The sequence below is a fragment of the Amblyomma mixtum genome, chromosome 8 (genome assembly GCF_055824585.1).
Source record: "Amblyomma mixtum isolate Tamu chromosome 8, ASM5582458v1, whole genome shotgun sequence".
In the NCBI taxonomy this organism is placed as follows: Eukaryota; Metazoa; Arthropoda; class Arachnida; order Ixodida; family Ixodidae; genus Amblyomma; species Amblyomma mixtum.
In genome coordinates this window covers 131211065-131221661 of record NC_143019.1, presented here as the reverse complement: position 1 = coordinate 131221661, position 10597 = coordinate 131211065, and the positions used below count along the sequence as shown (strand labels likewise).

The following is a 10597-nucleotide window of genomic DNA, read 5'->3' as shown; positions in this document are numbered from 1 at the left end:
TTTCTACTTAAATCATGCCTGAGTTTCTGGGTTTGTCATACGTACGGTTTATTATTCTTAGCTGTTCGCATAAAATGATCGCGAAGCTTTTTTTTTACCAAAGAAGCTTTTCTCAGTCTAACTGGATTATTTCCACCACATTTTGAGTTGCATAATGCGCACAGTTCCTTTTTATGAGATTTCTATAGCTTCGAATGTGACAGCAAGAACTATATGTGATACATTCTGGTTCATTGCAGCCTATATACTGCTATAATTACTCGATGGTGTGAAGCTGGCAGTGAATTTTTTTGCAGTGCCCTACACAGCGGCCTATAAATATGGTCGACGTGTTCATTCTGCGACCACTATTCTCAATATTCGCGCTGGACGTGGCGCTTTGGGCTGCCTGGGATTGAGATTCCGTTATCAGCGTGATTATTTATCTGGAAATCATGCCCATCCACCTGGAAACCGGTCGATTCCAACTAGAATCGCAAGTATATCCAGCTGCAAAATGCCATTCACCGGAAATCATGTACATCTGGCATAATTTTTTCTGAAAAATTTACACTTCCAGTTCACCCCATCTCGAACTCTCCCAGTGCCAGGGAGAGAATGTCACTCCAGGAAGAAATTCAACCGAAAAAGTGCTTTTCAAGCTGAAATGGGCGCCCGAGACGAAAGTCCGCCCTGTCTCCATTTTCATCACGAAACACTAGCTGGCAAAGAAGCAATCGCCGAATAAGTGACCAATACATTAAATAGCTTATTTTGCGGTTTGATTTCACCCGAAATCGTGAAGCGGACACACGGGGCGTTGGTGGCCGACAGGAGCGTGTGAAGCTTCTGTCCAAGGTAGACCTTGTTCTGTCTTTCTAGACATTTCCAGATAATGAAGGGAAATGGTGATGATAATGTCTTACAGTACCTGTTAGCCTAAAATCACAGAAAGAATTAGAGCGAACATATCGTAATATGCTGTTTTGTGCGCGGATAGAAGTCTTACGGAATTCTTTGCGTATCTGACGAGATTACAGCGCCACCTCTAGCAGCCTAAATAATGAGCTATCCGGCAAGCCTAGGCGACGTGGGCGCATCATGGAGGCTCGCGCGTGGAACTCCGTCGTTTGTTTTGGCCAAGTTTTGGCAGCGTTAATCTCCAGAGGGGCTGGCCGGACAAATCAATGGAGTATTACTATAGTGCCTAGAATATATTCTAGGCACTATAGTATTACGTCTACGTGAAATTCTTGGAGACAATGTAAAGAAAATCGCGAAATCTCGTCATGTGAAAGGGTTCCGCCCGGCCGATGTGGACGATTTTAGCGCCGGGGAAATTTACAGCGTATTTTGGGAAGGCGACGAAAGAACCAGTGGAGGGTATTACGACGCCAAAGTACTCCACATGTCAGGTAAGCAGAACGGTCCTGAAGACCCTGATGAAAGTTTTTTTTTTATCCCTGTGCCATGAACCATTGCTGCAAAACATGTCGGCAGGCATATGCCGCCTCTCTGCTCACATGGGTTTGCTCGGGGCACACGATTCAAAACAAAGGGTGCCCTTTCATGTCCTGTGTCAGCGCTGTTTTCTCTTTCATGTTGTCGAATCTGCACCGACTAGCCCAACCACACGTTGTGTGCGTTGTTTCTCGAACATTTTTCGCCCTCTATCACTTTCTTTTTATCGCTTGTGCGCTCCAAGTGTACTGCATGTTTGATGTGCCGAAATCCCGTGCCCATTAATTTGCCGTGGTTTCGGGGAGACGGCAGAATGGTTAGACCTGTTTTATTTTTAATTCTGTGTGTTTACATACACTGTAAAGCTTTGCAGTATTTGCCTATCTGGTGTTGCAGTATTATGAAATACACTGCACAGCAATGTCAGCTATTTATATGCTGCATTCCTTGCACTAATGTTGTCTTCTCATCTTTTCCTTGCTTTTAAAAATGTTAGCTGATCAGTACCACCAGGCTGCACATTAATTATGTGGATGCTTGAGAAAAACACTGCAGCGTGCGAGTGTAATTATGTGGACACTGGACAGTTGGTGAAAACACAAGCATATGAGTGCGAGCACTGAGATGTATCAGCATGAGTGTTGTGTGGCTGGTCGTTACTACGAGAAACAAGTGTTCATTCAAATTTATTTCAACAAATTTATTTCAGAGTCCAAAGAAGATATGGACATGTTCTTAGCAGATAAGGCACAGCGTGCAAAACTGAAGCGGCAGGGGCCACCAGAAAATGTGCGTGTTGGAAACTGCATGTTCCGTTCAGGAATTGTCATGTTGGTAGTATGTATACATGGGTTTCATGCGATGTCATGGGTGCCACAATACAGAGTCTAACGGAGAGCTTCTGCAGTGCAGATTGGGGCAGGTAATGAAAAATGGATTAGAAAAATTTGCAGGTTTCTGGTATGCATCTAATCTCAAACATGGCAACAGCTATGATTTCGGTGCAACCCATGTATAAGCAATTTTCATTGATGCCACTGCTGGGCCCTTTGCTATCTCCCTGGTCATTCTGAATATGTTTACTCCTTTTGTATATTTTGTGGAAGTGTTGGCTAGTGTTGAATTATTGAAACATGTGCAAGTCTTAGAGCAAGCAGCATGTTGCCATGCGGGCGCATGTATAATCACAGCCATGGTAAACAGAGCGTGCAGTTGTAGGAAAAGCTTATATGTGCTTATATGAGTGATGTAGTGCATTTTTCTGGTATTTGTTTAGTTCATGCATCTAAACTTGGAAATTCATATGCAAAGAATTGTATGATATAGCTGTCTGCTCTGATGTACCATTTAAGTTGCTGTTGTAAAGAGCGACCAAGTAAGAAGCGGCTTTAGCTCAGAGTCGTGAAGGACTTGACATTGACAATGCCAGCTTCAAAGTCACATCGAAGCACTGCTGAATCTTTTCAAGGAGACCTCTGGACAGGAACTTGCTGCAGGTTCTTAGGCTTAATGCAGTCATATATACAGTCATATGCACTCCTGGCATTGCTATTATTCCTAACATGTATCAGGAGCATGAACTGTCAAGCGCAAAAGCTTGCAGGATCTGCAAAACTGCATTGCTGTGCCATCTGCCATCACAGAGCGTGGTGTTGAGGTTCACATCAGCCTGGATACTATGCTCTGTTATGGCAGATCACGCAGCAATGTTGTTTTGCTTCGCCCCGCCACGCATCACAGATCCTGCAAACTTTTGCGGCCAACAGTACCATGTTATGGATGAGGAAACGCCTAGTGTACTTGTGGCAAGTGGGTGAATCTCCTTGCAATGGTCAAACAAATGCCAGTATGGTGATTATATACGAAGTGCATGATGACTTGTGCATGATACACATTTGCTGCATTTATATTGGTTATGCCTATGCTTTAATTCTAGTCAACGAAAAAGGTGAAGAAGTTGAGAATGGCTGCGAAAAGAAGTGCCAATGAGGACATTGTGGCACTCAGAGAAAGCAATGCGCTAAAAGAGGAGCTGGAAGTCCTCAAGAAAGAAAATTCGAAGCTGTGGCAGTTAAACATGAAGCTGCAGGAGTAGCTTCTGAAATGCCTCTCAGCTCCAGGTTAGTCTTGTATGGCAGTATGCCTACTTCTTAATCTGGATACCGCTTGATACAGCCTGTAAGATATTACTTTTTTCTTGTAAGCTCCAGTGTGTTAAAAATACACAAGTGCATTATAAAAAGGACTTCTTTTTGGGAAAGCAAGTGTTAAAAATTTTGCATGTTTATTACATTCCTCATTCGTTGTAGAAATGCAGGTTTCCCCTTACTCCATGGCTTTAATGATCCTAACGTCTGCATCACAGTGGAAATGTGAACTTTAGCTGCATATGTTCATGTTCTTAGTGGAGCTTAGATAAATTACCTAAAAAGACCAAAAACAAAAAGATAAAGTATGATGAAACAAGAAAAATGAACAGCTGCTGAAGTGACCAATGTGGCTAGCATTGCACTCGTTGAGAATGCCGCTGAAGACACCCCTCCAAGGGCGGTGACACCGTTACCACAACAGTGCCACCCCACCCTGTCACTGGAAGGGCCCACGCTGCTGTCATCTGAAGTACGCAATGCGTGCTTATCAGCTGAGGAAGGTATGGAAAGTCATCAGCAGCACTCCGGAATCATGTCTATTATCTGTGCCCTGCCGCGGTGGCTCAGTGATTACGGCGCTCGGCTGCTGACTCAAAAGACGCAGGTTCGATCCCGGCCGCGGCGGCCGAATTTCGATGGAGGAGAAATTCCAGAGGCCCGTGTACTGTGCGATGTCAGTGCACGTTAAAGAGCTCCAGGTGGTCGAAATTTCCGGAGCCCTCCACTACGGCGTCCCTCATAGCCTGAGTTGCCTTGGGCCCCAGTAAACCCCAGTAAACCAATAAACCATGCCCACTATCTGTAATTGCCAGTGACATTGTTTCAGAGTCCTTAACCTACCACTGGGCACATTTTTTTCAGTTCGCAGCAAGTTTATAGCCCGTTTTTCAAGCTGCAAGGATAACCTAATGACGGAACGAACAGGGAAGGGTATAGAAATGAGGAGCTCGTTACAGCATAAATAGGAAGGTAGCTAACAGTCATTGAAACCAAAGGAAGCATACGAGAATGTTGTTTTTAAATCACTATTCATGACGCTAATGGGAAATTCATCGGTACGGGCAGCAGCCATGTTGAGAAGGCTTGAAATTAACCTCAGGACAGCGCAGTGCGTGTAACATTAAGAGACAGGAAGAGAGTAATGCGGTAGTATATGGTATGGAGGACAGGTGGTGAATGGTCCATTACTACTTATGAAATAGATTCCAAAAAAAGGTAAACATTGCAGACGAGATTAGGAAATCTGTGGGCTGTAGGATGGCTGTAGCTGGCCCAATACTAAATTGGGGGTCAGTGGGTAGTGCTTTTAACCTGGTTTGGGCATAGGCAGGATGATGAAGTTCACCACCAGAAATAACTGCATTTTGCTTTTCTTTGGTATGCATTAAACGCATGTACTAAGGGGTAGCTAGCTGTTTTGCCATAAGTATGGATAAAATTGATTCCATATTTCATGTCTGCATAACAAAAGAATAATCTAATTATTTATTTCATATGCTTCGAGGCTGAGGGTATTGATTTCAGCGTAAATTGTATGAAATGTTGTTCCTACTGCACTAGTCTGAATTGTGGCTTAATCTCTACTAGGTAAATATCAAGCTTGTGTTGTGCCGTATTGCGTGCAGACATGCCGGCTTTGGAAGGAGGTGAGGCATCTCTGATGTCATCTCCAGAAGTACACCTTCCAGCAGTGCCTGCTGGACCGCCTCCAGCAGAACCACGACCAGTCCAGGGTGTTTGTACTCTGACAGACAGTGGAAAGGTGAAAGCACCTAAATTTCATGTCTTATGAAATGTGACTTTGAGAACTGCTTGCTGTTGCATCAGTGGGGGTAGCATGCACATATATTTATTCACCGGTGTTGAATGTTTAGCAAGTTGATACTTGTCTATACTGGCTATAGCAGCATAAATAAGACGTGGCACCAGCATTCACTTGCATCTGTAAATTTTTATTCAAGGAACACAGATTATAGAATGAAAGAAAAAAAAGAAACAGAAAAAAAGGTCACCATCCAAATCGAGCAACATTTGTCCTGCTGCGAAAATTTACTAGACGCTCATGAAACGAATTTCACCTCTACATGTAATTGTTATATCTGCCCTTTTATTCCCTTAGGTAATCTCTGGCGTCGCAGTACAATTAACCAACTCCTATAAATACTTGGGTGTAACCTTAAGCCAAGATCTAAGCTGGAATGCGCATGTCACTAACATTCTATTATCAGCTAACAAAACCCTTGGTTTCCTGAAACGTCATTTGCGTCATGCACCGCCAAACGTTAAGCTTCTTGCCTACAAGTCCCTGGTTCGAACAAAACTAGAATATGCATCCCCCATTTGGAGCCCTAACCAAATCTATTTGTTAACATCACTAGAATCGCTACAGAACCGAGCCACTAGATTCATTCATTCATGTTATTCATATGACATCAGCATGTCATCTTTAAAAGCGGAGTTGAGCCTAACAAACCTTGCCTTTCGTCGTCGCATCGCCAGTATGTGTTTATTTCAGAAGTTTTTTTACAGCTCATTGCGTATTCCACCCTACATTAGCCCTCCAGCATGTATTTCACTCCGCCTTGGTCATCCCCTGCAAGTTTCCCGTCCACAGACTCATACCACAACGTTTGCTGCATCATTCTTTCCTCGCTCAGCCAAACACTAGAACGGCCTTCCACACGACGTCGCTGCAACCACCTGTCCATTCTCATTTTTGAATTGTATAACCGCCATATTTAATGAATAACATCTTTGTACACAAAATTTAATTCTATTTGTACCCACCCCTTATGTAATACCCCCTAACTGGGGGTCTTTAAGGTAATAAAGTGAAGTGAAGTGAGGTGAACGGAGTGGATACCAAGAGAAGGCAAGCGTAGCAGGGTGCGGCAGAAAGTTAGGTGGGTGGATGAGATCAAGAAGTTTGCTGGGATACGGTGGCCGCAACTGCCAAAAGGACAGGGTCAATTGGAGAGACATGGGAGAGGCCTTTGCCCTGCAGTGGGCGCAATCAGGCTGATGATGATGCATGTGGGTGTCTTATATTTTGGTGTATGCTTTTCAGCTGTGCACTCTTTCTTAGCATTGTCATGCGTAGTAAACAAGCTAGACGCTTTACAAAATTTGTCTATTAGGCCAGTTGGTTTAGCACACTGAACTTTGAATGCACGAGTAAGGACAGAGGAGAAGTGCTTGTCCCGTTCACTTCTGTCCTTCATCATTACCAGTGCTTTTAAAATTCAGTAAGCTATATGCATTTTATTTTGGTGGTTTAACGACAGGTATATGGGACTAGTTTTGGTCAGGCTTGAACAGTCAGATGCTTATTTCTTGCGGCTTGTGCAGTTACTTTACAGGTTCAGTTTGGTCCACAAAGGTAGCCCATGTAGTATTAATGATCACTAAAATTTTTCCATATGATCATGCTTAGTGCTGCTTTTAAAAAGAGCACTGGCAGCTAGCACATCAATGAGATGTTAGGGGTCAGTGCAGGCTGAGCAGTAGAAGAGCCTATGTTGCAGCCATGTGCCCCACAATGACAGCAAAAGGGGGAGGCATGAGGGTGAAGCATGAGAGGCCAGCTCTGTGTCGGAAGGGTAGCTTGTCTTTGAGGGTGGTCTTTCGCATTGCTTAGTCATCATGACATGTCTTGAGAAGGGCATCTGGTTGCTATAGAAATTTTGTGACCATTCCACTCTACAAGGGGCACCATATCATGTGAAGCACAAACAGCACGGCTTTTTTGTGTGCTGTTCTTTTTTTAGCATTTGTTACTGTGCGCACATACTAATTGGCTATGTCCAGCAAGGTACAGCCATTTTTCTGAAATTATTTGCCGATAGCATTCCAAACATGAATTGAGATTAGCATTAGCCAGTTGCAAGCACTGCATGCAGTTACCTTTGATACTCCACTGCTGTTAAGAAGTGCCACTAAATGCCCATCGCACTGTTAATGTCCACGCTTAAGTTCTGCAGTTATTTTCAAGTTTTAAATGATTTTGACCTTGGTGCTGTGGCAAGTGCTAACACTGAGTTTTAAGTCAGAATGCACTCGGTAAACAATGATAATTAGTACATTATGTACGTCCCTTTCAGTTCGGCATGCCATTTTTCTTTTTCCTGCAGGTACACCTGGCCAGTGGCCACGAAATATCGAAAGAGGCGTACGATACTCCCATGGCGCTGCCAAAAGATTCACTGTTTGTCAAAAGAGCGGCAACCACATTGTGGTCAACAGAAGTGCTGGCTCAGCGCAGCTTCACAGGAACGCTGTCCAACAGATTCCTGGCAGAGGGTGGGGACAAGGCACCGCAGAAGCCATTGACGGCGCTGAAGGTGGAGACGATAAGGGGTAAGTATTGTATTCTACTGGGGTTAGCACATGTGCATATTGTCATATTGAATTAACATATGAAAGGAGGCTATCTCGACCTTGGCAATAGCTCATGAGAAGGTAATAATTATCAAACACTATTTGACTCATATTAGAATGGATCAATTCATTGCATGGCTTTTGGTTGTGCATGAGAATTCATGTGCAGTTAGCTACTTGACAGGCACAATGAGATGCATTTGGTAGAGCTAAGAACTTCCTACAGAGCTGAGCTGCTAGATGAGTGTATGACATGAGCACTCCACATCTGTGGCAACAACCAAAGAACATAACTTGTTTTGTGATGCTAAAATAAGCTGTTGTCACATGACAATGTTGAGCTAAAAAGTTAGGTTCTTAAGAGCTGCGCATTTTTAAAACCTTTAGTGCACTGAAGAGGAATCAGAACTCGTCTTTTTGCCACGGGAACCCGATCTACACGTTCCAAAGCATTCTTAGAAACTTTGAATTATTGCCCTGTGGCGCTGATTTTCCTCATTTAAATGTGATTAATGTCTGGCTCCCGCCTTTTTTTTTAATTCTCCGCAGTCGGGGAGGAGTCAGCCAACGCATGGAGTGCCTTGCTGGCAGTCACATGGCGGCTTTGCTTTCGTTTTTATTTTGCTTTTTTTTACATTTCCGTGGATAAATAGATCTATTCAGAGACTACATAGCTGCAAATTAGGCCCACAGAAATAAAAATACGCGTGGACTCTGCTTTCGCCAATCACTCCGTATCGCTCCGCCGATGGCAGAGTGGCAAGCCACCACAGGACTGGTTGAAAGATTAGTCGACTCCTCCCACTGTGTGCGGGGGAATTAAAAAAAAGGCAGGAACCGGGTGTTTAATTCGATTTAAACTAGAGAAACCGACTGCACAGGGAAATAATTCGCAGTTTCTAAGAACGTTCGGAATGTGTAGAACGAGTTCCATCGGTAAAAGTATGAGTTCAGATTCCTCTTTAGTGCACCTTTAATGCAAACGCTGATGGTATCATTCTTATGTATCTTCCTGTCCTTTTTTGTTATTGTTTCATCTTATTGCCTTAGCAAAGGCACTAATTATGGGATGGTTTAGCACAAACATATTCTCAGGAAATGTACGCAGTTCGACCTGTTGTACACTTCGCATGCATAGTAATGCAACTGAGCCCTTACTTGGTGTTCTTTGGCTTTGTGTTCAGGACCATACCATGTATGCATGTGCTAGGGCACTGGGCACTGCCTGCATTCTTACAATTGACAAACGCTTTTTTCTGATGACCTTAGTCATTTTTCTGCTTTACACTTGGCGTGAATATTAAGGCGACATGCTCATTTTGATGATGTCGGCAGTGCAAAGTGTCACAGCAGCTGTCGTGCTTGCAGTATTGGCACTCATGGCCTTTGCACATGCGCAAGATTTGGCAACATAGCTTTGTGCAACCTTTCTAGAGTGGATAAAGTGATTTGTTTACATATCTGCTGAGATTTACCCAGAATCAGAACACCTTGTTGCACTATTACTCATATTAGGCAGAAGTGTTCTAGGCTTAATTCTAGGCTCATTTACAACTTTCTTTCGATGTGCTGTGTGGGTATTTCGCTTAAATTTGCTCACCATTACTGCTGCACTGTTCTGTTGAGATTGCACATGCTTCTACACTTACTAAGAGCAGAAGGAATGGCATTGTGCATCGTCAGAGCTACAGCTTTGTGCCCTAATTGTGTTACAGGTGTTGAAACATGGACGGTCTCACACCAGGATTTGGCCCTTTTCATGTGTGAATCGAACTATGGGTTCATTTTCTAACCCAATTTTCGCAGCAATGAATGACTCTGCAACATCAACATGGCCCCAAAGCCATACAATTAATTTTTACAAAGAACTAAAGCTGGATGAGGTTGTCCTCTGTGTCTCTTTGATATGATCAGGCGAATGAATTTACTTATCATGTAGCATACTGTTCTTTGTTACAACAAGCCGTGGCGTTACAAGTAGATGCGGCAGTTTTTGTAGTGCTGAGCTAATTGTCAGGCTAAGACTTACTGTATGTCCTGGAAATTGGTTCTACAACAACAATTCTGCCGAAGCCAGAATAATAACAAAGCTTGCGCTATTTTTAACTCTTATGCATGATTTTCTTTCAGTGTTCTTCAGGCATTATGCCCGCAGTCGGGGAGTGACGGACGAAGCAGCCACGGAAGCTGAAAAAAGCATAAGACTGTGGCTATCACAGAAAACTTGCGAACTTCGCCGAAAGAGGCCCGCTGCTTCAAAGAGCTAAGCGAATCAGAATAAATTTTGTTTCTTTTTTCTTTTCTACATGCCCTTGCAATTTCTTTTGGCAATCATACGAATTGAGTATTGGCGTATGCGTGCAAATTTTGTTTCATTTTCTTTCCCTAAAATTTCTATTGGTAAGTGTAAAAATTGAGTGCTGGTGTATGCATGCTGTTATGTGTATCCTAATGCACTGCATCGCTATCAAAGCACATTGAATTTGCGTTTTTCTCACGGCCACTCTGCGTACACACAACTCTTCTCTTTGAGCTCTCCAGTGATAGTGAACTGCGCAAACATTGCAGAAGCTGGTGGTTTAACTGTACAGAGGGCATAACGCATGTCTAGAACACGTTCTGAGCCTGTT

At 43.4% G+C, this 10597-nt stretch overlaps 1 protein-coding gene across 3 annotated transcripts; it reads left to right on the top strand.

The window, feature by feature from the left end:
- The first annotated feature begins 1163 nt into the window (after window positions 1-1163).
- Window positions 1164-10272, top strand: LOC149334460 (BEN domain-containing protein 5-like). 3 transcript variants are annotated; one of them, XM_089555137.1, is made up of 6 exons: window positions 1164-1394; window positions 2150-2229; window positions 3920-4090; window positions 5216-5352; window positions 7721-7946; window positions 10098-10272. In XM_089555137.1, the coding sequence occupies exons 4-6, from the start codon at window positions 5218-5220 to the stop codon at window positions 10232-10234; spliced, it is 498 nt and encodes a 165-aa protein (XP_089411263.1). In that variant the 5' UTR covers window positions 1164-1394; window positions 2150-2229; window positions 3920-4090; window positions 5216-5217; the 3' UTR covers window positions 10235-10272. The 3 variants fall into 3 exon arrangements, with proteins under 3 accessions (XP_089411263.1, XP_089411265.1, XP_089411264.1); XM_089555139.1 differs by lacking the exons at window positions 3920-4090; window positions 5216-5352; window positions 7721-7946; window positions 10098-10272 and adding an exon at window positions 3377-3907; XM_089555138.1 differs by lacking the exons at window positions 1164-1394; window positions 2150-2229; window positions 3920-4090 and having other exon boundaries at window positions 5074-5352.
- The last annotated feature ends 325 nt before the right edge of the window (window positions 10273-10597 follow it).

Excerpts from the sequence above, each read along its gene's own strand:
- LOC149334460 (XM_089555137.1), top strand. The coding sequence starts at position 5,218 with ATGCCGGCTTTGGAAGGAGGTGAGGCATCTCTGATGTCATCTCCAGAA. Across the intron at positions 5,353-7,720 it reads CTCTGACAGACAGTGGAAAG|GTACACCTGGCCAGTGGCCA; the intron begins GTGAAAGCACCT and ends TTTTTCCTGCAG. Across the intron at positions 7,947-10,097 it reads GAAGGTGGAGACGATAAGGG|TGTTCTTCAGGCATTATGCC; the intron begins GTAAGTATTGTA and ends ATTTTCTTTCAG.